This window comes from Aspergillus steynii (assembly GCF_002849105.1).
Source record: "Aspergillus steynii IBT 23096 chromosome Unknown P170scaffold_10, whole genome shotgun sequence".
Taxonomy (NCBI): domain Eukaryota; kingdom Fungi; phylum Ascomycota; class Eurotiomycetes; order Eurotiales; family Aspergillaceae; genus Aspergillus; species Aspergillus steynii.
Window position 1 is genome coordinate 688,959 of NW_020194407.1, and position 24,051 is coordinate 713,009.

At 52.2% G+C, this 24,051-nt stretch overlaps 11 protein-coding genes across 11 annotated transcripts; 6 read left to right on the top strand and 5 right to left on the bottom strand.

Annotated features, from left to right (window-relative positions):
- Window positions 1–379: 379 nt before the first annotated feature.
- On the bottom strand, window positions 380–2,066 carry P170DRAFT_459339 (putative proline-rich, actin-associated protein Vrp1). The gene is made up of 2 exons (XM_024851861.1): window positions 1,788–2,066; window positions 380–1,730 (listed from the first exon to the last, which is right to left on the bottom strand). Exons 1-2 carry the CDS (start codon window positions 1,902–1,904, stop codon window positions 504–506), a joined length of 1,344 nt encoding a protein of 447 aa, XP_024699023.1. The 5' UTR covers window positions 1,905–2,066; the 3' UTR covers window positions 380–503.
- P170DRAFT_441178 (uncharacterized protein) lies at window positions 2,017–3,575 on the top strand. The gene has a single exon (XM_024850255.1). It carries the CDS (start codon window positions 2,234–2,236, stop codon window positions 3,512–3,514), a length of 1,281 nt encoding a protein of 426 aa, XP_024699024.1. The 5' UTR covers window positions 2,017–2,233; the 3' UTR covers window positions 3,515–3,575.
- Window positions 3,576–3,703: 128 nt separating this feature from the next.
- On the bottom strand, window positions 3,704–4,712 carry P170DRAFT_441179 (60S ribosomal protein uL1). The gene is made up of 4 exons (XM_024850256.1): window positions 4,664–4,712; window positions 4,413–4,590; window positions 4,086–4,279; window positions 3,704–4,012 (listed from the first exon to the last, which is right to left on the bottom strand). The coding sequence occupies exons 1-4, from the start codon at window positions 4,680–4,682 to the stop codon at window positions 3,750–3,752; spliced, it is 654 nt and encodes a 217-aa protein (XP_024699025.1). The 5' UTR covers window positions 4,683–4,712; the 3' UTR covers window positions 3,704–3,749.
- A 217-nt stretch (window positions 4,713–4,929) lies between these two features.
- Window positions 4,930–5,860, top strand: P170DRAFT_441180 (uncharacterized protein). Its single transcript, XM_024850257.1, has one exon. The coding sequence runs from the start codon at window positions 5,397–5,399 to the stop codon at window positions 5,745–5,747; it is 351 nt and encodes a 116-aa protein (XP_024699026.1). The 5' UTR covers window positions 4,930–5,396; the 3' UTR covers window positions 5,748–5,860.
- A 307-nt stretch (window positions 5,861–6,167) lies between these two features.
- P170DRAFT_441182 (uncharacterized protein) lies at window positions 6,168–8,671 on the top strand. The gene is made up of 8 exons (XM_024850258.1): window positions 6,168–6,640; window positions 6,694–6,722; window positions 6,788–6,827; window positions 6,874–7,168; window positions 7,222–7,335; window positions 7,384–7,709; window positions 7,766–8,158; window positions 8,211–8,671. The coding sequence occupies exons 1-8, from the start codon at window positions 6,398–6,400 to the stop codon at window positions 8,541–8,543; spliced, it is 1,773 nt and encodes a 590-aa protein (XP_024699027.1). The 5' UTR covers window positions 6,168–6,397; the 3' UTR covers window positions 8,544–8,671.
- Window positions 8,672–10,753: 2,082 nt separating this feature from the next.
- arfA (putative ADP-ribosylation factor) lies at window positions 10,754–11,799 on the top strand. Its single transcript, XM_024850259.1, has 4 exons — window positions 10,754–10,930; window positions 11,060–11,304; window positions 11,379–11,444; window positions 11,502–11,799. The coding sequence occupies exons 1-4, from the start codon at window positions 10,783–10,785 to the stop codon at window positions 11,592–11,594; spliced, it is 552 nt and encodes a 183-aa protein (XP_024699028.1). The 5' UTR covers window positions 10,754–10,782; the 3' UTR covers window positions 11,595–11,799.
- Window positions 11,800–12,063: 264 nt separating this feature from the next.
- P170DRAFT_430758 (uncharacterized protein) lies at window positions 12,064–13,060 on the bottom strand (the record flags this gene model as incomplete). Its single annotated transcript, XM_024847976.1, has 2 exons — window positions 12,064–12,990; window positions 13,058–13,060. The coding sequence occupies 2 exons, from the start codon at window positions 13,058–13,060 to the stop codon at window positions 12,064–12,066; spliced, it is 930 nt and encodes a 309-aa protein (XP_024699029.1).
- Window positions 13,061–14,768: 1,708 nt separating this feature from the next.
- On the top strand, window positions 14,769–17,752 carry P170DRAFT_441187 (DUF3405 domain-containing protein). The gene has a single exon (XM_024850260.1). The coding sequence runs from the start codon at window positions 15,083–15,085 to the stop codon at window positions 17,504–17,506; it is 2,424 nt and encodes an 807-aa protein (XP_024699030.1). The 5' UTR covers window positions 14,769–15,082; the 3' UTR covers window positions 17,507–17,752.
- Window positions 17,753–19,527: 1,775 nt separating this feature from the next.
- Window positions 19,528–20,295, bottom strand: P170DRAFT_480687 (uncharacterized protein; the record flags this gene model as incomplete). The annotated part of the gene is made up of 3 exons (XM_024853805.1): window positions 19,528–19,547; window positions 19,615–19,814; window positions 19,871–20,295. 3 exons carry the CDS (start codon window positions 20,293–20,295, stop codon window positions 19,528–19,530), a joined length of 645 nt encoding a protein of 214 aa, XP_024699031.1.
- A 670-nt stretch (window positions 20,296–20,965) lies between these two features.
- On the top strand, window positions 20,966–22,300 carry P170DRAFT_430761 (uncharacterized protein; the record flags this gene model as incomplete). The annotated part of the gene is made up of 1 exon (XM_024847977.1): window positions 20,966–22,300. The coding sequence occupies one exon, from the start codon at window positions 20,966–20,968 to the stop codon at window positions 22,298–22,300; it is 1,335 nt and encodes a 444-aa protein (XP_024699032.1).
- A 623-nt stretch (window positions 22,301–22,923) lies between these two features.
- P170DRAFT_61333 (uncharacterized protein) lies at window positions 22,924–23,294 on the bottom strand. Its single transcript, XM_024855301.1, has one exon. The coding sequence runs from the start codon at window positions 23,165–23,167 to the stop codon at window positions 22,973–22,975; it is 195 nt and encodes a 64-aa protein (XP_024699033.1). The 5' UTR covers window positions 23,168–23,294; the 3' UTR covers window positions 22,924–22,972.
- Window positions 23,295–24,051: the final 757 nt, after the last annotated feature.

The window sequence follows — 24,051 nt, forward strand, 5'->3', positions numbered from 1 at the left end:
CGCTTGTTGATGTTGCTGGTCTCCGTAAAATTTCGGTATGTCTCCTTGCCTGGAATGCGAAGCTGCAAAGAGCAAAGGTCTTTTGCGAAGTCAATGCAGCGTGGAGCTTCTAGATGATCGACAGGCCCTGGGTTCAGCGGTTCAGGTTGTATGCGGCGGTGTTGAGTCTTGCTTTCTCCGCGCCGACGCCTGGTGCTGGCGGCGTCACGTGAGGGGAGCTTGCCCGGAGCTCTCCTGCGTCCGCCCGTTTACCGAAAGGCCTGGAAACATGCATGCTGAGATTGATTCAATAGACCAAAGATGAGAGAAGCTAAATGTACAACCATTCTATTCTCTAATTTGTACGCGAAAAAATATAATAAAAAATAAATCAATAAAAGTCGCAGCTTCGTTCCTAGTGCTTACTAGCTATCATGGTAATAACAATATGCAAGCGATGCGTCAGACCGACTATCTAGATGCATGCCCGCAGATCAAGGAACCCCGGTCGTGCAATGTCGGTTTTAGCCACTCAAGGCGCTCAAATCCAAGGGCACGCTGCTGCCCCGCCCAGCCCGATACCGCCGGATGCCTCCCGTGAACGGTCGGGGTTTGGGAAACAATCCTTCGAGTTGGAACTTGAATCGATTGTCGTCGACCGGGATCATTCCTTGCACGCCTGCGTTCCGAGGGCTTGATCCCGGTGACGGCCCGCCGTTGCTGAGGGTGTAAGCGCTCGGATCCAGAGAAGCTGCCTGGGGCTCGTACGACGACGGACGCGAGAGCGGTTCGCTTGGCGGCGCGGTGGGAGGAGCAGAGGGAGGAGGAGGGGGAGGTGCTGACGGAGCGGACGCTGCCGGTGGCGGTGGTGGCGGAGCCGATGGAGTCTGCGGGCTATGTCCAAGCGCGTTCCTTGCGGCTTGGACTGCGATCGAGGCAGCGCCTGCGCCGCTAGGCGGGGGCGGCGCAGATGCTGGAGGAGCTGGGGGTGGAGGAGGAGTGGATCTGGCCGGCGCCGGGGGTGGAGGTCTGGCCGTGGGCGGCGGCGGAGGAGGTGCAGCGGGACTGGTCGAAGGAGGTGGTGGCGGCGGTGGTGCCGGAGCGGACGGTTTCCTCAGGGACACAGGAGGTGGCGGAGGTTGTTTCGCTGCGCCCGGCAATGGAGGAGGTGCCCGGGGAGGTGGTGCATCCGGGGCGGATTTGCCGGATTGGGTTGAAACGGTCGATGATGGTCGCGACACGGGTCTTGGAGGCGGCTTTCGCAGATTGTTGACCAATGGATTGACGGGAGGTGCAGGGGGCGATTCAGAAGACGGCGGAGGAGGCGGCGGCCGGGCACCTGGGGGTTTTGGAGCAGACGCAACGGGAGGTCTGGGGGCATCGTTTTCCCCTCGATACGGCGAGTCTCGGTTCGCCCCGGTGTCCACTCCGCCGCCTCGACTGCGTAACTTTGGCATACCCCCGGCAAAGAGGCCACCGAGCTGAGGCACTGCCGGGGCAGATGCTGCGCTACTATCACCACCCCCTGAGCCGGTTTCGCTGTTGCTGCGGAGTCTATTCGCGGCTCCGGCCGGAGGCACCGGCGGCGCAAGACCACCTGGAGGCTTCGCCATGACAGGAACAGGCGGTGCTCCCCCGATGGGAGGCCCAGAGGACTTCGCGCCTCCACCTCCAACAACCGGGGCTGATCGATCATTGGTCACGGTCTTCTTCAATCGGGTGCCTTTGTTGATATCTGAGAGGAGTGCGCCCTGGGGGATGTGTTAGCAAGGCGATTGCGCTTAGAAGTGCACAGTGAAGGAACCTACTCGGTCCTTAACCTCGCCTTTTGAGGGTCGGTTGGGTAAGCCTCCGGGAGGCGGAGGAGGAGGAGGGCCTCCCATTGCGCCGGGCGGCGGCGGCGGTGGTGGCGGCGGAGGAGGCATGTCTGAAGCCTGAGAGGGGTAGAGAAAGGGGAGAGGGGAAAGAGGGAGGGATGAAGATGCTGTACTGAAAGTAGACAGACGCGATCACGAAGGGATCAACCGCCTGGAATCGAGCAGACCATTTGATGATTGCCTTGACGAGCGAGGGGAGAGAAGAGATTAAGGTAGCCTTGCTGATATGGGGGAAGAGAGACGTTTAGGTCATTGCGAGGTTACCTAATCCCCGGCGGCAGTATCTCGCCGCCTTGTCACGCTTCTCCGGTCTTTCAGATCTCGGAGAAGAACGGAGTCCTTGTGCTGGTGAACTCAGGGCCTTTTGCGTGACTACCATGAAAGGGATTGTTTTGAGGGGCCAGCGGGCTGTCAAGCCCCAAGGTCTGATCTGTCAATTGTGCCAATTGACTTCATCCCCTGCAACTCGACCTCGCTCGCAATTCGCGCGATCATATGCCTCGACTGCCCCATTAACACACCCGTCTAAACTCGGACAATTGCGCCCGAAAAAAGACGCACGAAGCCACTGGACTCCTACTCAGGCTATTTCCAGACGCTATGCATCGAACACACCTCAATCATCTGCTCCTCTCGACCCAGAACAGGCCCTGGAACAACTGGAACGCGACGCCGCGCAGCTCCGCGAGTCCGACTCCGTGCCGTCTGACGAAGCCGTCGTCCAGCTTCTACGACGATGCCAGGAACTCGCCGAGACGATCGTACACGCCGACCAGGAGAAGCCCGAGACGCCGACCAAAACCAAGGGCGACGACGTGATCACCTCACTCCTCGATCTCGAAGAAAAGAGCGGCAGCCAAAAGCCGTCGTCCCCGAAAGCCAAACTGGCGCAACCACATCTCCCGGAGTCGCTGTGCCAAATCGCCTACGAGCTCCTCACCGACGAGAAAGTCTTCATCTCCCCGGAGGCGCTGACCTACTACACCAAGACCCACACCCTCCTCAAGCAGGCCGAGCACTTCCCCGAGATCTTCCACCTGTACGCATACAAGCCGGTGCCGGAGGAGAACAGCTCGCCCATCAAATACCACAAGGCGAATCCCAAGAACGTGAACAGCGCGGTGCCCACGGAGCTCGCGCACATGGCGCTGGACGTGGCCACCGAGCAGCGCAACCTGCCGCTCGTGCTGGCCATCATCGACACGACGTTCTGCGCGCCGGCGTTCCACCGCGCCAAGGTCTTCAAGAAGGCCGCGGTGCCGCTGGGCGCGTTGGCCTCGACCCCGGCCGCCTGCTACGCCATTGCCTCGTGGGCCTCGACGCTGCAGAATACGATGGATGCCAGCACGGCGACGGGGATCGCGTTTGCCGCCAGTCTGGCCTACGTCGGGGGTGTCTCGTCCATCGGCGTCCTGGCTATCACCACTGCCAACGATCAGATGCAGCGGGTGACGTGGCTGTCTGGCGTGCCGTTGCGCCACCGATGGCTACGCGAAGAGGAGCGGGCTGCTTTGGATAGGGTTGCTGTTAAATGGGGATTCAAGAATGTGTCCATGTGGGGTGAAGAGGAGGGTGAGGAGTGGGAGAGCTTGCGCGAGTTCATTGGTATGAGGGGGATGATTTTGGACAAGACGGATCTGATGCCGGGCATGCAATGATCCGTGTAGATGTATACTATTTGTGATATATCATATGGCCATAGACATGCGAAATTATCTGACCTAAGAACAAATACATCTACAATGAGCAAATACAAGCCCACAATACTATAGGTAATTCATGAACAAGTTTAGGAATCAAGGTGAATCACATTTCCTTTTAGACTATGGCATACATAATCCCACTCAAAGTCCTAAAAAAAAAATCCCCAGCGAGCACCCAATGTCTCATAATCTAGTACAGACGCTTGGGGGGAGACATGGAAGCCTTGATGACAAGGCTGCCAACGTTCTGCCAGCCCTTCTTCAGCAGGGAGACGAGGTAGTTGATGGCCAGCATGGTGTTGGCGAGCAACTCATCCTCGGTCATGCCAACGTTGCCGACGGCAACACCCAGGCAGAGCACCTTCTTAAGCTGGAACTTGATGGTGGACTTGACCTCGGTGACCTTGTTGGACATATCCTCGGAGTGGGAGACGGGGGTAGGGAATTTACCAGCTGCGATGGAGTTAGCTTTGTTCGCAATTTTTGGTTCACCCAGGGCGGGGTGCAGGGTGGCGATGAAACTTACCCTTGGAGAGACCGGGACCCAAGAGACGAGGAATCTGCTTGATGAGGGTGTCGGAAGCCAGGAAAGCATCGTACTTGCGAGCAAGCTTCTTGATGAGCTTCTTGTTCTTGTTCAGCTTCTTCAGGTCATCAACGGACATGGCGTCAATGCCGTGGTGCTTGGCACGATCGAGATCGTGCTGGTCACCAAGAACACTAGAGGAATTCACCCGTCAGCATTTCTGAACATGTCTCATCGTATCGATCCGGTTCGTTCCGTCCGAGGCATTTCAATCCTTGTTGGATCCAGGAACAAGTCGATACTGTCGAGTGGATTTCCTGCACATACCAGAGGCTCATGTTGGGGCGGGGCACGGTAGGCAGACGGATGGTGCCAGAGAAACGCTTGTCACGCTGGGGGTCATAGTTCTTCAGACCGATCTGAAGCTCGACGGTCTCGAGGAAGTTTCTCTTCTTCTCATTCTGAGAGTAGTCGAGCAGCTGCTGGACATTCTGGCGCACTCCGGCTGTAGGACGGCGAAAAGCGTTAGTGGCTGGCAAGCGGATAGAGGTGGTGGTGGGAATAATCGAGCGACATACCGACTGTGATCTTGGACATGATGGCGACAGTCTTCCAAAAGAATCGATTTCAAAATTCTTATGGTGTGGCTCTGCGCTGAATATCTGCAAAGGAAGAGAAGAAGAAAAAAGGCGCCGGCGTCCGCAAGTAAGAAAATCCCGTCTCCGCTTGTGGGTGTTGGACTGCGCTAGCCGCATGGAGTATAGCTGTGCCCTAACCGCCATGGGTCCTGACTCAGCGGATGCCTCTTTTATCAGGCTGCTTCCCGCAACACTTGCCTGCAGGGATGGATTCCATGGCCATAATGATTGAACTCAACTAGTCGGCATGATGGGAATGAACTCTCGGAAGAAAGAACTATTTCTTCTAGGAGTGCAGTCATGGAAGACCGGAAAACGCCAACTACTTGGCGGAGTTCATCATAGGTCCTTCATAGATTCTTTATCGATAATATGGATCTTCCCATCAGTTCTATTAAACCCAAAGCCCTGAAGCAATCATTGTGAAATGCCCAAATCAAACGAATTTGATGTTAGTCCAAGGGATCAACCAATAAAGAGGTGGTCAAACGGGAAACTGCCGCTGCCAAAACTTTCAACATGGAGGTATTTATAGGAGCGCAGTCCGACACATCCATCATGGCTGCATTGACGTAACACCGTTTTCCTCAAACCCGTTTTCCCAAGACAGGACTGACAACTTCATTTCTATTCATCAACACATTGAGTGAACTTTCTTTACCAGCCCTCTAAAATGGCGGATAATACTGTGTCAATCGATGGAATCGACAAAGTCGAGCTCACCTATGCTCTCTGGCAGAACTCAGAGGTAGCGTTCTTTTTCGCGCAAAATAATGTACGCCCGCCCACTTTGACGAAGGATGAATTGCGAGAGATCGGCCCGCGGAATCAGTGGAGTTTCGATTATTTGAAGGGCCGGCTCATCAAGTGCGACTTATCTGGAACCGTGGTAAACCCTGAAGGATACGACCGCGACTATGGCCTAGGTGCGTTTCGCGCCGTCGTTGACAGCCTCCGGACTGCGGAAAAACCTGCGGAAAAGCCTGACGAGAAGGAATGTTCACCTTCTGCCCAGGCTTCTTGACATCGACTTTGTTCCATAGAGGTCGTTCTGTTCTGTTGTTGCTCTTGTTGTTCTTCGTCTTCTTCTTGTTGTTGTTGATCAAAGAGCAATGTTTGAGATTCGAGACATATCTCTGAATCATTCGGTTTAGTTTTCGCATAGGATCAATTATTTCCTTTCCTTTTTTGTTTAATAGTGCATTTCCTACGTAATTTCCAAGTCTGCTGTGACTATGACATCGATATACTGCAGTCCGTAGAGTCCAAGGTCAAGATCTGGTGATGCCCCGATCCCCCGCCTAACCCAAGGCGGCAACAATCGCCCCCCTCGTGCACCGTCGACCAGTCATCTGCAGCGGCCCCTGTTACGGGGTAAAGACGAGTCAAAAAGCATCGGCGGCTAAGCGGCGGCTTCAGCTCCCAAATGACTGCGGTCACTCGCCCGGCGGCAGGCACGAGGCTGACTATCCTTGAGCTGCTCTGCCTACATTTCACCCGCCCATGTATTTAGGAGGCCGTGTTCCTCGACCCGTTGATTACTTTTCGAGCTCTTCCTGCGTACATTTAGATTGTTTGCATTTGCATTTCCGCATCGCTTGAGCTTCACCTAGCGAGTTCCTTTCCTTAGTTAAAACAAATACGATCTCTGCCTAGCTGTTGCCTGACAGAAGCATGACTGAATCCTCCGCACCACAGCATTCCCAACCTCCGCACGCGTACTATTCGAGTTTCACGAGCAGCACCGCCATCCAGAAGGGATTTCATGACATTGACGACGAGACCCATTTCCGAGGCTATCTGGCGCATTTACAATCGTCGCAAACCCAGAATTTCGTCTTGGATTTCGGCAACGACGATGCTTGGTGCGCAGTGAATCTCAATCACGACGACATTGCGCTGCTGCTGCGCAAACCCGTAGGTCAAGGAATCCAGTTCATTTAGATGCGATGCTAATCCTGTGTTTCTAGAAGCCGAAGTGCTTTGGAACCAGATGGATGTGAGTTGTGCCGGATCACTTAGGTGAGGACTGGAGTTTCTAGAATGCGCGCTAACACTCAGCAGCAACATCTGGAATCCCGAAGAGCAAAAGGATACCATCAAGGTGCGACCATCCCTCGAGAAAGTCTACAGGGTACTAACTTATCCAGGCGATCGCCAGCCACTATGGAGTCTCGGAACGTTTGCAAGGAATGATGTGTACCGACCCTGTAGAGCGACCGAAATCCGCCAAAGCCTCTCAGACACCGGCTGAAACACCGAAAACCACCGCTACCGACCGATCGCCTCGCATTCCTCGGATGAATGATCTCGAAGAAGCGCATGGTTTGAAGGACACAGTTGATCCGGAGGAAATAAAAGCGGCTGCGTCTTTTAGGGGCCTTACATTTGCGCATGTGACGAACCAGATCTGGCACTTTTGCTCCGTCGACCATGGTCAGAAATGTATGGCATTTGGTGGCGGGTTTACTCCTTGCGCGCGCTGACTTTTATTCCAGATACTTGCGTTGGGTATAACTCGTTGTATGTGGTACCGAACGTGGAATCGTCGAATGGAAAAGACCTACCTGATGGACGACGACTGTGGTCGTGGCTTATCCTATGCGATGATGGTAAGTTTTATTGGCATTTGGGCATGTTATTGATGCTGACCTCTGAAGGTACCGTTATTTCCATGCAGGAGAATCCATTCCCTGGCCTATACGGACCGGACCCGAGCGAGCTGAAGTCCGTTTTAGCAGCAGTCCGCAGAAATGTCCAATTCATTTTTTCTGGAGTGTCCAAGCAGCACTCTGCCCTATCTGAGAGTGATTCGCTAGTTACCATCAGAGTGCGACCTTCTCATGGTGGCGGTCCTGACCAGGCGAGCATTAAACAAGAAGATGGGGCTAGCCTGCTCTTTTACTATATTTTCGACGACTGGATCTCGACATATGCGTTAGTGGCCAAGCGTGAGCATGCATACGGGGGAGCTCTCGACACGCTGGTGAGACCTGCATCCTCTTTCAATGAGCATTCTGGTTATATCTAACAGTATGATAGAGAGAGCAAATGCTGTCCAAACCGGTGGTTGAGCTGGTGAACGAGCTACACTGGCTGGGTCGGCGGCTGGCGGTCCTGAAGCGCCTGTACCAGAGCTATGAGCTTATTATGATGCGGATTCTGCAAAGACAACGGGTGCTGCGTGACGAGCACCGCAACCCTCGCGCCACACTTCCGATCGGACACTTGATTGGCGACCAAGAAGTGGTGGACCCTCGACAGTCGACTTTGCAGAGCAGTCTCAGTCTCGCGAGTATCCCGGATACGCAGGTTGGCGTGCAGCTGAGCTCTACTGCCGTCGCCCGCTTTGAAAGGCTGCTCGACCGCATCAAGCTGTACTGTTTGTCTGAAATCGACACCTGCTTGCTCGAGAAGGAATCTCTGACATTCCTGGTAAGATATCTGCCTTGTCTCTTTTGGCCTTCACCACTAAACGAATCAATAGAATTTCAACCTCATCGCCCTCAAGGACTCGCAGGCGGTCGAGAAACTGACCCGGATTACGGTCCTTCTGGCCAAAGCGACCATCCTATTCCTTCCCGTCAGCCTGATGACCGGCTACTTCTCGACCGAACTCAAGGGCGTGAAGCACGTGTATACGACAGTCCAATATTGGGTCAGCTTCGGAGTGATCATGTTTTTGTCCATAGTGATGCTGGCGATGTTCGGATATCTCAGCGACACGATCGAAGGCAAGACCATTTATAAATCGCTGTTCCGGACTTTCTTCCGCAGTTCGAAGGACCGGCTGGCGCAACGGAGGGAGAGAACCGAGTGAGCATTGGATTGAGGTTATGAATGAGGACGAAATGAAAGGGCATCAAGAAACTTGTATATTAATAATCGTATTTAAAGTTAACGAGATGGATGATTAACGATGGGATCAATGAGAATGTGTTTCAGCCTGTTTGCACGATATTTAGGTATTCAACTATATATCAACCGGATTCTTTATCCAGATAGACTCCACCCACTGACCCTGAACTAATCTACGATTCCAATAGTCTAAGTAGACAGGCCCTGCTATATTAATAGACCAACCGCCCAGTGCACCCGAAACATATTGACTCCCAGGACCTGACACTGACACTTGACGCAATCCACCTAGTCCAGACCAGCTCACTAGCCCCGTAGTCTATCGTTTAGCATGGGCACTAACCGTTCGCTTGCCACGCCCACTAGCCGCAGCCGGTCTAGTCCGCCGTCTAGCAGGAACATGTTAAATATAGCCGGGCGAGGGACAACAAAAGCGGTGACCCTTATCTGTGGACCCTCGACGTCTTTGCCTGTCCTGGCCCCATGGCAATAATGGCTCCTGAGCTGGTCCTGAGCCTCGGGTGCAGGGCAAAAGTACCTTCGGAGTACCTCACGGGGTCCGGTGTCCACTAGGTAGGTAAGGCTGGCTAGCGACGCGCAGAGAACCTTCTCGAGAAGCGCCTACGTAGCCAAGAACTGTCCTGAATCTAAGCACAGGGATTACGGAGTAGACAGTAGATACTGATGGGACCACTTTTCGTCATAACCCATCAGTTAGAAAAACGTGGCAACTGGGAATCCATCCCAAACCTAGGTAACTACCTACAGGTCTGTCACCTGGCCCAAGCAGCTGATTTGGGCTCCCAGAAAGCGGACCAAAAAGGGATGAATAATCCCGTGACGCGTAGGATAGTAGGAGAAAAGTGGTCCCGGGGGGCCGGTGCAGCGAGCAGCGGCCCCTTGGATGTGGAATTGTGGATTCAAGGCTCCAGGGATACGCCTACGGAGTACAGAGGGTACTCCTAGAAACCGCCTGCCTGAACGGGACGGATCATCTCAGGCCAGATATGTGAATTGGCAAAAGCAAGATGTTGTGCCAGAGCCACCGACGGAGATCCACTGGAACGGGGAAAATTCAAGGCTGGTCGGGAGCCTATCAGGACGACGGACGGCGGAGGGTCGGGTGGGAATCGATTCTGGACCGTTGGTCTTGTTTCTGGGATTGAGATTGGATTGAGATTGAGATTGGACTTGGGATGGGGATGGGGATAGGAGGGGATTACATAAGGGTGCGTAGGGGGAGAGGATTATTGCTTAAGGCTGGAGACTAGCAATGCGCAGTACGCATAGATACCAGGAATACTCCGGAGTAAACGTAGGCCTGGCAGTACAGGAGTACAGGAGGTATACCTGCACTGTCTTGAGAAGCAAACTTATACTCCGTCGATAGGAGATTAGTCGTCATCCCGACTGACTAAGGCCCAAGGCACGGGAAACACCGTGTCCTCTTTGCCCGATGGCAACCAGGGCAGGATGGCGAGAAGGCAGAACCGACAAGAAGGGATGGTTATTTATTGATTAATTCTACATTATTCCAGCGTCTATCAGCCGATTGTCTGCTCCTCTGCCAGAGCGTGGATTAAATGATCAATCCGTAGGAAAGTTACGATACGGTAAGATACCTAGTGACGGAGGCTACGCCGGCGGCTGAACATCTCGACCTGGCAGTTTTGCACCCAAAAATTCCAACGTCGACAAAAACAGTCGCTGCTCCATACCGACTTGTCCCGGGCTCATCTCGATCAACGACTCTCCCTTCAGCTTCATTTCCCCTGGTAAGTCTGTCTGCTCCTGCCTGTCTCTGCCCCCGTTGCTCTTCACGGTCCGTGATTCCCCCGATTCCCTCCCTCTCGCCCTGCTCCTCTGCCGCGGACGGGTTCAACCCTTTCCCACTAAAACCACCCCTGATTGTTCTTCCCCGGCGTGATCACGCTTCCCTTTCGTCCACACCTCAAATCTCCCCATTCCCTCCCACCACCAACTCTCCCACCCCCCCGTCTCACCACCACCACCTCTCTAGTTGCACCACTCGCTTGGTTGGTCAACCTCCCCGGGTTCGTTGGGCTTGCTTGGGACGCTTGGCCGAACACTTCCTCTTCCCCCCTCCTTTCTCTGCCACGCTGCCGTTATTTATTTGACCCATCATATCTGACATCGCATCTTTTCCACTTAGACCTCGACTCGATCTCGTCACCGCCAAAATGGGTCTCACTTTCTCGAAGCTCTTCGACCGACTATGGGGCCGCAAGGAGATGCGTATTCTGATGGTCGGTCTCGACGCTGCCGGAAAGACCACCATTCTGTATAAGCTGAAGTTGGGTGAAATCGTCACCACCATCCCCACAATCGGTCAGTCCTGGTCTCTTTTATTTACCTTGGGTTTCCCTGCTCTTGGCTCCCCTGCCGGCTTAGGCGTCGTCGCGTGTGGTCCAATTCCGAGCGAGAATATGCAAGGCTGACAAGTGCATGGATGATTAGGTTTCAACGTCGAGACCGTCGAATACAAGAACATTCAATTTACCGTGTGGGATGTCGGTGGTCAGGACAAGATCCGTCCCCTCTGGAGACACTACTTCCAGAACACTCAGGGTATCATCTTCGTGGTCGACAGCAACGATCGTGACCGTATCGTCGAGGCCCGGGAAGAGTTGCAGCGCATGTTGAACGAAGATGAACTCCGCGATGCTCTCCTCCTTGTTTTCGCCAACAAGCAAGATTTGCCGGTATGTTCTGATTGATCGCGCGGGTTTACCCTCCGCCACCGCCCGATCGAAAACATGTTGACGTGTCTCTTTAGAATGCCATGAGCCCTGCCGAAATCACCCAGCAGCTGGGCCTGCAAAGTCTCACTCGCCGTCCTTGGGTAAGTTCTCTCCTACGTGGCTGTTCCCCGGTCGGATTCGCTAACCCGCGTGTCTAGTACATCCAATCCACCTGCGCCACCACCGGAGATGGTCTGTACGAAGGTCTGGAGTGGCTTGCCGAAACCTTGCGGAAGGTCAACCGCGACTAAATTGTGTCCTAATGTGATGAGTGGAAAGAAATACCTGGATTGTTGACTGGGAGTTGGGAGATGATGGACGGGGAACAATGGGGGCCGGCAAAAAGACACCTTGCGCGTAGGGGAAAAAAAAGGGTTCATTGCCCCCCTTTGGTGGTTGCTTGTATGTTCTTCTAACGGCTCTTACATTCCTCTATGCTATTAGCTTTTATTTTTCTTCTTTCATCCCGGCGTCGATCCGAAACGAATTACTGTGTGCCGTTTAAAAACCCCCATCTCTTTTTTTTCTTTTTTTGTTTGTGTGTTTTTGAATTTCCTATGTGTTCACTTACAGTCAAGACTTGAATATTATGATCCATCGACGGTTACGTTCTTAGATTCTGGCATGGTCGACTCATCTACCTAAAATCCAACATGGCAGTGAAGAGTCACCTAGCCCAATCCAACTAAACTCCCATTGAACGGTAAGAGACCCCAAGAATCAATCCTCCCCACAAACCCACCACCCCGCCGCCCTCACCACCTCCATCACAACCTGCACCTCCCTCTCGTCTCGCGGCGCATACACCATCACAAAGCCCGCCGGCACAAACCTCCGTCCGCAGAGCCACCGCCGCGCCCACCCGTCCTCCTCCCACGCCAGCGGATGTCTCTGCCCCCAGCCCCGTTCTACCAGCACGCGCACATCCGCCGGATGAAGCGTTAGATGCAAACTCCCGTCGATCGGGTGGCTGTGGCAGATCTCGCCGTTGCAGGTGACGCGCGAGCGCTTCCCGGTGGGATGGGGTTGGTTTTGGTCTTGGGGTTGGGGTTTGGAGGATGGAGACGAAGGGAGGGCGAAGATGCCGGTGCTGTGTTTCTCGAAGCACGATGTTCCGGTGTAGTATTTTTCCGGGTGGGCGTGGACCAGGGCGTGGATTTCCTGCGTCAGGGTTTCGTAGATAGCTTGGGTGCTGCGCTGCGTGAGTTGGCGTTGCGGTGCGATGCCGGTGACGAGGGGGCGGGGGCCGCGGCGGTGGGGGAGGATTCTGGCTGTGTCTTTTGTTGGGTTCCCTGCTGCGGAAGAAGAGGGAGAGGGTGAAAGAGGAGAGAAGCGATGGAAGTAGCCCGTCTGAGGGGATAGGGAGTCCGGGATGGACGGCGGAGAGAAGGGGTTTCGCAGCGCAAGGAGGCGCAGGATGCAGATGCGGAGGTAGCCTGTCGGGGTGGAGGGCGTGCCGCCGGGGCCGAGGGCCAGGAAGGCGTGGTAGTCTTTGCGGATGGCGTGGAGGAGGAAGAGGGTTGGGGGGAGGATGAGCAGGAGGAGATGGAGGGAGAGGAGATGCGAGGGTTTGGACGTGGGTAGTGGTGGTGATGGTGGTGCGTTGGGGTGGATTGGGACGTTGGCTGGTGGGGAGTATGGTGTGTCCTGGAGATTGGGATTAGTATATACTGTGGTATAGTAGGTGGTGGATTGGAGGGAGGTGTATAGTTACCATGGTGGGTGGATGTCTTGTCTACCTTGCCTGGAACGCTCCCAGAATATCGTTGTATGTGAAGGGAGGGAGCTAGAAATGAAGTGAAGGGGAATAAAGAGATAGTATGATATAAGTATGAGATCAATCCCACTCACTCTTCTATCATGGGATCCTTTGTAAACTAGATTTCTTCGGTGGAACTACGCTGCACCTTGCAGAGCCGAGCATCCGGTGATAAGACATATAAGATCTGGCGGAGGGATGTTCGCGGACCCCGTGAGGGCCAACAGGACAACATACCCAGGCATGCGCCAGGACAAAAGTACTGGCACCCAACAGCCCGACTTGTTGGACAGGAAGGCAGGATAGAAACCTACCAGGACAAAGAAAGACCGAGGATAGCCAGTCGAATTGAGAACACCGCTAGTAGTGCTGACTCGTGACAGCTCGGACAAAGAGCAGGGCAGGAGCGAGTGCCATGCAAGGGAGGGAGAAGACACATTCCGATTCCGTCAGACTGATGTCAACTATCCGGGTGGCTTGGGAGGTTTCATCTCGTGGGAATTCTGGCGAGCCATGGGTTCTTGGAGCCTCATGAATAAGGTTTGGCGGTTGGCCAGTGAAACGGTGAGACTCTCTACCCAGGTAAGCTCCCACGTATGAGGGAAGTAGGAGTCCGACCTCGTAATCAGGCTTTGCACTATTCCGCACAGAGATAAATATGAGCAACAAGACGACGACGACGCAGGGAATGCCATCCTCTCCACTCCGACGGATTGATCGTAGATTACACCAGCTCAGCTGGCGGTCAGTATTTGGACAGTCTCCTTGCGTACAGAAGCTGAGGAGATGCGCGTTCGAGGATGAATATTAAGTAGTGGGGCCCGCGAACGGCTTCCATTGCGGAACTCCACCCGGGCCACTGAGGTCGTTTCTGGCCGTTTACTGGCCGCCTTGGGGATAGCGGATGTCCCGCTTGCAAGTATGATGTATCCATTTGCTTCCGAGTATGTTCCTGCTTAGGACTATTGGCAAGAATCACTTGACGCAGGGTAGAAAGGTGGGGTGCGCGGGTCTTGTCTGCGCATGCAATGACTTCACTTTCTTAACATCGAGTATGCAGGAGCGAGCAGAGATTTAATATCACACAATATCAGAGAGAATTTGGGGTGAGTTGAACAGTCAAGCCGAGCATAAGTCAGCTACTGGGTAAAGATGTGATGAGCCATAGCCTTAGCAGGAGCAGAGCATTTCAATATGATCGACGCTCATAGATGCGTGTCATAATCAATAATCAATAATTGATTGATGATTGATTCCTGCTCTGGAGGATCTTGTGCAACACCGGCAAACAGGACAAACAGAGCAAACAGATCAAGCTGACCAAAACAGCTAGCTTGGTCTACCGGCGCTAACCCGAATGGGCCATCCACGGCCGGACGAGGACTTCCTTCCTCGCAGCATCACCCTGATTATTCTTTATTTTTTTCTACCAGATTATCACTACTCCGTCTTGTTATCTTCCCCGATCCCTGCAATCCTAGATCCATCCTCATCCTCATCCTAATCTACCAGGGAGTGGCTCGCCATCGATTCTCGCCAAGACGGCCTGGCCCGCCCTAACGCGTAGCGCAACCTATCTCTTGGGCAACGCCGGGGTTATACTAACTGATAGTTGCTGGGGTCACGGCCGTGTTGATTTCTCCAGTATCACCGTCTTGTCAGTCCACTTGAGTCCTGTTCACGGGCCAGCGTTCATAACGGAGTCTCCGGACCATCGATATCTTCGAGGCCAATTTCTTTTCTCTTTGCCTTCATTCCGGCTCCACCTTGCATTGTTTTCTTGCATTGCGCAGATCGATCGAACCGCACGTTCTGCGGAGTAGAGGATTCCATCCCAGATTCCTCGAACATTCCAGGAACCTCAAAAGCCACGATCTCGGTTCGATATCTTGGACGACTGGACCTTGATGTCGTCATATTGATCGTTGCAACGAACACATTACGACTTGCCCTTCGATGCTCGACTTCTAGACTGGAAACATGAAGGGTCAGAAGAGGCGGTATTCGTCCTACGATGGCAACGATGCCAGAATAGATATCGAGAAGCAGCCATCACGCTACAGTCGCCACTACCGCCAGGATAGCCGCAGCTCGTTCGACTCGGACAGCGGTGATGACTCGATCGCGTCTTCGTCTGGCACCGGTTCTACAGCCGCTTCATACCGTCCCATGCTGGGAGGCGCCACACTTAGGCGCAGTCGGGTCGCGGCCGGCTTTTATCGAGTTCCCAATCGCATCATGAGATGGCTCTGTCTGGCGCTGTTTTCGGCGTTGGTCCTTTTTGTCATCACTCTCTTCCGCTTCTCTCTCTCATCTTCCGCCAAACAGGCCGACCTCGAAATACCCAAGCCGGTCTCCAAGCCTCCCCAGTGGGAGAGTTTTCCATTCTTACAGAGATACCATGGCGGTCTTCGGAGTCTGGTGTCCCGCAAAGACGACGTTCCCGAGTTCCCCAGCAATAACATGGAGGAATTGGCCGCGGCTGCGAGTGCCGACAAGAATGAGACTGCCGTCCAGGCCCGGGAAGAATCTGCGCCCACCTTTTCCAGCTCTGTATTCAATCCTTACCCCGACTATCACTCGGCGGAATATATTTCAGCATACGGCGAAAAGCACGATTGCTTTTTAGATGCGGACAACACAATGCGCATTCCGCTGGTTCAGCATTATCCCGGCGTGCCCCGCGGCTTCCCTGATGCCGCCATGGGATCGAACGAAATGCTTGGGATCCAGGATGATGTTTGCTTTGACCGCTTTGGTCGTTTCGGCCCATATGGCCTGGGCTATAGTGTGCGCAAGGGCGGCACTGGAGCCGGATTGGAGGGCCACCGCGAAGGCTCAGAACGCGTTTGGGAAGATTTCCCCCCCGTCGATTTTCGCCGGGTTGACTGGGCTTCTGCCCAGGCCCGTTGCCAAGCTGTCAACAGCCATCGATTCCGGAGTCTGCCCAGTCCGCGAGCTGAGCGCTTTCTCTCTATGCCGGTTGGGGTACCAAAGGAGACCGACAGGAACTCAACGGCGGATGACCAGGCATCGGAAAAAGAGGCGAATCGATTGCCTCGAACGGCAATCGTGATCCGAACCTGGCATGACTACCCATACACCCCCGAAGATGTGATGAACATGCGGTCTCTGATTTCAGAACTTTCCCTGCTCTCCGGTGGAGAGTATACTGTGCACTTCCTGATCCATGTCAAGGATGAAAACCTGCAGATCTGGGCGGACGATGAAACATACGAGCGCGTCCTGAAAGACGCGCTTCCGCAGGAATTCCATGGATTGGCGACACTCTGGTCGGAGCGACAGATGGCCCTCATCTACCCCGGGTTAGAGGAATCCATGACCCGCGGATTGCCCGTGCACGGCGTGTACCGTAGTACCTATATGCCCATGCAGTATTTCTCCCAACAGCACCCCGAGTATGACTATTACTGGAACTGGGAGATGGATACCCGATACACGGGACATTGGTATCACCTCTTCGACAAGGTCATCAGCTGGGCGCGTGAGCAACCACGTAAAGGTCTTTGGGAGAGGAACGCCCGGTTCTACGTGCCCTCCGTCCATGGCAGCTGGGAGGACTTCCGGCAAATGGTTCGCGTGCAGACTGATATTGGCACCAACAGCCCGAACAATATGTGGAGCCTCTCCAAACCCGGCCAGAGTCCCGGCGACAAAAAAACCTCTCACCAGCAAGGCGATCGACCCATTTGGGGTCCCGAGCGACCGGATGAGCGCGACATTTTTGAGATGGACGGAGATGGGATTCCCCCGACCACGATTGACAAGGATCGATACGAATGGGGCGTCGGGGAGGAAGCCGACTTGGTTGTTTTCAACCCGCTTTACGATCCCGAGAGTACGACCTGGCTCCTTCGGGACGACGTGACTGGATACAACCGCGAAAACGGAATGCCGCCACGTCGTACGGCCATTGTCACTGCGTCCCGACTGTCCCGCAAGCTGCTGCATACGATGCACAAAGAGACGAGCATCAAGCGCCACACCATGTTTTCGGAAATGTGGCCTGCCACGACAGCCTTGCATCATGGTTTCAAGGCCGTGTTCGTTCCACACTCGGTGTATATCGACCGACAGTGGCCCACCCAGTACCTGGAAGCCGTGTTCAACGCCGGTCGGAACGGGGCGTCGGGCGGTGCTCGAACGTCAGTTTTCGGAGACCGGGAGCATAACTTCAAGGGGACCACGTGGTTTTACTCTGCCGGATTCTCGCCCAACCTCTGGAGGCGCTGGTTGGGCTACAAGGTTGACAACGACGGTGGAGAGCAAGAAGAACTCGCCGGGGAGGGCCGGATGTGTCTCCCCCCGATGCTTCTCCATCCTATCAAGGAAGTGGAGATGATTATTGATGATGGCGCACAGGGGACTGAAACAGCCGAGTAAAGAAAAAGGGGAAGAAAAAGAAAAAAAAGAAAAAAGGAAACACGAAAACAGGACTCTGGTCTTTTATGTGATTTTTATGTGATGATGGAAAGATTTTATGTATGGACCGTTCACGATTTAGCGGTCTCTTCTGTACATGTGTGATGCATACGAGGACATCAGGCGAACTGGCGTTGACTACAGGGCGCTATTATTACTTGCTTACGACTGCCTGTATATGACTATTGCTATGAATTTATTATTTGCTTGAGACTAGATGGCGCGTGGAGAGGCATTTATAGGACTAAGAATGTAAATGGAATCCAGTAGATTGAGTCCTGACTACAATAGGAATCATGCCAACCCAAACACCTATATATAGCAATGGACATGATATGATAGAAGCCACAAGCCTTTTGGGATAATAGCGTGCTGTGTGTTTTGGACTTATGGATCAAAGATGATACAAGGTAACTCGCCGCCTAAACCACATGTTTCCTCTGTTCCCCCTGTTCTACCTTCTTCTACTTCTCTCATCTCTCTTCACAATGCCGAGAAACCGACAGACTTTCAACACAGGCGCATCCGTCATCGTCTTGGTTGCCAGTTCGACTGGTAGATCGCTCGATCAACGTATTGGGAACCCCCTAGCGAGACTGCAACTGAGATACGTAGCGGGGATAGGCGATCAGAACTAGCCGATCATCCTCTCCGATTAAGATGCTATTTACTAATATTATGTTCGATAAGCATGCACCAAAAGCTGGCTACGTCCTAGTCCATGTATCGACCGGAAAATCATCTTGGTGGCGTGTGCTCTGCTTACGGACTGGCTGGATCGGCGTAATACTGGTTTATCAGGGCTTTGTCTATAATGCCTTTCTGCAAGGAAAGTCCAGTTTTGATAGTAACATCGTTCATTGTTTAGACCGGCACAATCCCCGCGAAAAGTGCCACCGGCATTGAATGACAAAGCCGGGAGCATTTGAGTTCGGAATTGAAATCCGGGCCTGAAGATGAATGGAAAGACGAGTCGCCGTTGTCAGGAATTGCACAGCGCGCATATTAAATCTGCTTTCTTTGTATATTTTCTCTTCCTTTTATCCTGGTCGCTCCTTGCTGTCTTTCTACATAGATTCGTATAGTTGCCTCTGCCCCCAAGCTCTATGTAGGAAGTGATATTTCATGCTTTGTTCATCTGGTTTTAAAAACCAGAGACGTAGATGACTTAGCTCTTTGCGTAGTCCAGGTGAGAGGGATGAGACGAGGCCGACATGCGATATGATATGGCACTTCTAGGCGACAATAAGTGGGTATCACTTTGAAGACCCGCATGACCGACTGGAGGGAAAACTGACTATGCGGAGTATCTATGTTTTGCATGCTCGGCGCAGGTTTTAAAGAAGCTTCTAGGTTGGAACACGGCTAGTATGCATGTATTGTTTTCTGTTTTAGATGTACCGTATGCAACGGCCTAAGTTTATAGAATAGAAGATACTTTCTGTTTACAATAATGGGGATATCTGATAGAATTTGCAAAGATAGAGGGCGGAGAAGTTACGGTGCTGGGATGGCCATTTTGTCATCCTTTCCGAGTATCTATGTTCTTTTCTTCTTTCTTTTATGTTTCTACTGCCTGGTTATCTTTACTCACCTCTCATTCGAGCGGATTATTCTACCACACAGGCTGACCCTTCCTTGCTTAGGGCTGGCTAGTCTATTTCAAACCATTCTCAGATTGCTCATATAGAGACAGTCCAATATTACGCACTATGTAGAAATACGCACAGTACAATTGCCATGGGCGTCCGCCCTGATGCCAATGAGTTGTTCAGCCCGATTTGGCTGTCGTTCAGTATGCATATCCAATATCCAAAAGGATTAGTTCACAACAGATGGTAAAATACACGCAGACAAATGAAATTAATAAGGATTGAGAATCGAGAAATAATCAAAAAAAGAAAAACGAGAGGAAGAAAAGTGACAGAAGAGAAACACGAGAAGAACTAGGAAAAATGGGTTCCGACACAATCGCACTAGTTTCAACCTTCTGCGTTGCCATCTAAACGCAGAAGAGTGAGCCAGCTTAGGGTCAGATAGCCCAAATCGTTCGAGAAGCTCTTTTTCACAGCATAGTCGTATGTCTTTCTTTGATGCGACTCGTAATCCACGATGCTCTGCTTCTTGGATCATGCGACGTTGAAAGTCCCTCAAATTCTTAGCTGACCTTTTCTTCTGATTGGCCTGCTTCTCGTGACTCTCTCTGGACCCGATAGACTCGTACGCCCACGGAAACTTCTGCTCGAAGCCACTTCGGGCCACGCTTTCCCTAATCAGAGGGGATTAGCACAGCGCTGTCACCTAGTCACTTGAAAAAGCCCTTACTCCTTGGCCCAGTAAATTCTCCTACCCGCGAGGAAAACGCCTCTTCGAAGCGTCCAGTCATCCCACTGTCCGGGTTGGGACTTGCTGGGCAGTTCTTCCAAGTCCTCGCAACTTTCCTCAAACAATAACCCATATACATGCTTATAAAGATGATAAGCCGATGCAACGTCAGCGGGCCAGACCTCTGGCCTTGAAACATACTCGGAAGATGCTTGTGGTGTTTGAACATCGCCATAGGCGAAAGAAGCGGAGAGGCCTCTCTGACCGGCCTCGAAATTCCTCCCGACGTAAGGTGGCTCGCCTGGGGTGTTTTCACATCCGGTAGAAAACGACAACGACCGGCCCCTGCTCGAGATTCCTGGGTTGCCGTGATTCCCAGAGCCTTGGTCCTCTGAGCCAGCGTTCCTGTTCGTTGGGTAGGACATCGTTGAGGCTTAACGCGCTGCAAAGGAAGGAGGACTAGATAGAACAGCAGCTCTGAGAGGGGCTATGGAGAAGGGAAGGGGTGGGGAAGAGGTGTAGATAGAAGGTAGGGAGAGCGTCGAATTGTCATGATTTAAACGGAGCTACGTTCTTTATACTGATACAAGAAGAGCAGTGGAGGCAAGATAAAGAAGATAGCACAACAGTGTATGAAAGAGGCAAGCAAATTGAGCGACGGAGGCTCATCCAGGAGCAATGGAGCATATACTGTTCATGAGCTTTGAATATCTCTACAATCCGTTTGTCAAGTTGGTCTTGAAAGAGTTCCTTTAGTGACTTTCCGGTTGTTTGATAGCCAAGGAGAGAAGCTCTTTATGGTCAAGCTGTCTCAAAGGACGCTAAGGGTGCGCTGTAATAAGCTGTTGGACATGCTTGCTGGGTTTGTATGCAAGGATCAGTAGCAGCTAACACAAAGCCCACGGGTTCTCAATTTGAAATAGGAAGTAACCAACAAGGTTTCCTGAACAAAGACCTGATGTTTGCCATATAAGACAATTCCATTTCGCATGCTCTCCGCGTGAAAGACTGAACTATGAGCCCTTTGTCCTAGTTACTCAATTCCTTTCATTTTCTTTCTCATTACGAAGTCGGAGTTACAGAATCATGGTAGATATGGCCCCTGGGTCTTATTTGGAATCAGTCACTGGCCCACGGTCCCAGACCAAATGCAGGCTCGAGCTCCTGCCTACGGAATTGCGCATTGCCATCCTGTTTAGTTGCCCTGATCTAGACACACTTCGATTGCTAGTTCATGCCTCGCCGGTATACCACCGCGCGTATCGGCGCGTTAGACAAGAGGCTCTCCTTCATACACTCCATGCAGAGTACGATGGACTTGTCGAAATCACAGATGCGATCGTGGCCGTTCGCTCAAGGGGACTATACGCTGTAGTACCATCCAACAAAGAGAAAATCTATTCGCTTCTAGACCAATGGCGTCGGCACGAGGAAATCCGTCGCCTGGACCTCCCGTCGGCGAGAGATCTTCCCGACAAACCGGCCGGTTTTGACGAGATCATCCGGCTCGTGCGGCTGCATAAGATAATGAAATTCTGTCTCAATGACTTTTGCAACACCGCGAATTGCCCAGAATGGATCGAACCGGCGCGGTGGAAGACTGATATGCTACCGTTTAGTCTATCTCGTACCGAGAAAACCCGCTTCTTCAGGGCTCTCTATCGAGTGCAAATCTATGGCAACATCTTCGGCCACAATGAATTCTGCGTGGATGAGAAATTGCCTTTGAGATACCGATACAACAGCTGGGCAGACGAAACCTTCTCCATAGATGAAGGGTGCCGTGTATTCTTCGGCACTATGACACCATGGGAATTTCAAGAGTTTGGCAGCGCGTGGAAGTATATTAAAGGACGATATGCGCAGCCATACGAGGAGGTTGCCGCGCTTTTTCGAGGGTTTGAACTACTGCCCATGGACCAATTTCTAGACAAGACCGATCCCCCGCTTCCCATAAACTGTGCCGTTCTAGACACCCACGATCTCGATAGGTACCGGGATGAAACCCAGGCCTGCTTGGCTACGATGGGCCCCGCATTTTTCTACAAGTTCACTCGCAAGCCGGACATCGTGCACCGTCGAGACCTGATTTTGGTCAACGCATGGCACAGCTGGACATATTTTCCGGAGATGCTCAGATGGACTGACCATATATTTCCCCTTTTCTATCCGGTAGAGCACTTCGAAGCCTGGGAAGACTGGAGTGAAAGCAGAAGCCAGTGGGCCAGGTTGCCGCCTAGCCAGCGGCCAAATATCGCGTGTGACGTGACTTGGTTCACAGAGTCTACGAACAGGAGGATCTCTCGTCCTCTCTATGCATGGCTTGTACGCGAAAAATATTGGGAATGGGCGTATGCTATCTGGGATGACGAGAGACTGATTGGATGGAGAATACCCCTGCATAAACTTCGTTCTAGTAGTCGGGATTGAGTATTGTGCTTAGACACTCTGTCCTATCATGTGTTGCTCATGCTTTTGCTTCCATTCTACGTGATTCCTCTGCTTGTTTTATTTTATTTTCATTCTTTTCTTTTGTCAGAAAGCTAACGGAACCTATCAACAGATAAAGACCCACTTCGTCAGTCAACAGAGAAAGAAGAAAAAAAGGGAAGAAAAAGGAGAAGGGAAAGCACTTCATGTGAGAGACTGGAACTAACTCGGCCTTTCAAGAGATGGCGAGAGTCTGTCTTTAGGACTGCCCTTGTTAACTGATTCCCAGAGCCACTCAGCACTCTTTGCAGTCGCTATCAACAGGAGGATTGTCTTGTTTCTTGTTATTATTGAGGCGTTCCTAGTTAATAGCATGCAACTTTGACTTTTGATCTTTTTTTTCTGTTTCCCGTGCCTTTGTCATTGTTCTTTCTGCAGGAGATTGTGGAGTAAGCTGCCAAGTTAGCGTTATATATACGAAAGAAAAAGAAAAAGTGGTAAATATATAAGTGAAAATTGTAAAGAAATGTATATACCTGGGAGTCTTTAGAATTCTCTCGATGCCAGGTCCCCTACGATGAGCCCAATAATCGACCTATTGCATAGCATAACTAATAATAAAACACCACTATAAAGCTCCTGTCTCAAAAACCGCCAATCAATTGGGTTGACTCAAGATAATGAATGAGAACAAAAGGTGACGCTTCCGCCACAACTTCCTTTGTCAAGCCCCGCGGGAAGTACTGCCCCTGACCCATCTGCCAGATTAGGTGAAAGTGCCGGATCATTGTCAGCCATGACGAGAATCGCTGGCATCGCGAATCTGAAGACTGGCGACTCTTCGGCCAGCGACAGGTCACAGCTCATCCTGGCCGTTCATATCTCGCGTGCAGCACATGGGCCTGTGGAGGCCGGCTTGGGAGAATTCTGACACTGAAATGCCATTAGCTTGTTTTAGATTGCCATGGTCAGGTTGCACACATTGCCCAGTGCCATACATACCGCAATGATCCATACAAGCATTGATTGCCTTAGGGCTCGGGGCTCGGGAGAAAGAGTCACCGAAAGGCCGAGTTCGGCCCCGACGGATGCGGTTTGCTGTGTTTGCTGTGTTTGCTCTGTTTATGCTGCGCTTTTATTACAGGCGTGGTCTATGTAATCTGTATTTTCGGGTCGTGAATGAAGACTCAAGGCCTGTTGAGTTAGTAAAACCCATTCTTTAAACCATGAAAACACTCCCACTCCGAAAAGGATGTTGACGTTGATGCTGGCTACGGGACGACACGGTGAAGGCGCTAAATCTTGGTATAGAATGGGCCGCCGCCCGAGACCCACTTGTATAGATTTGATGCCATCAACATGGTGTAGCTCTGTGTCTGTCTGGTAGAGGTATAATCGTTTGATACCTTAACGGCGGATGATTATTCGAGCTGATGTAAGAGCTAAGCAGTAAATTGCAGAATAAGATTAGTTTGTCAGCCACATATGAATGCTTGTTGATCTCACATCACTTTAAAGTTGCGTGAGAAGACGTTCCCCTCATTTGAAAGGCCTTGCGAGCTTCTAGAATAACATTGCAAAAGAAAGCAAAAGGCAGTCATGATGATTGCCTGATCCTTCCAGTTAGGGCTACCCAAAGCTACGGGTGCCTAGAAGGCTGCCTGCCTGTCCAGGCAGAAAGGTCAGGTGACGAGGGCTGCCTCATTATCTTTAAAATCATCAATGTTCTGCCAGGCACTTCTTTCCCGTTC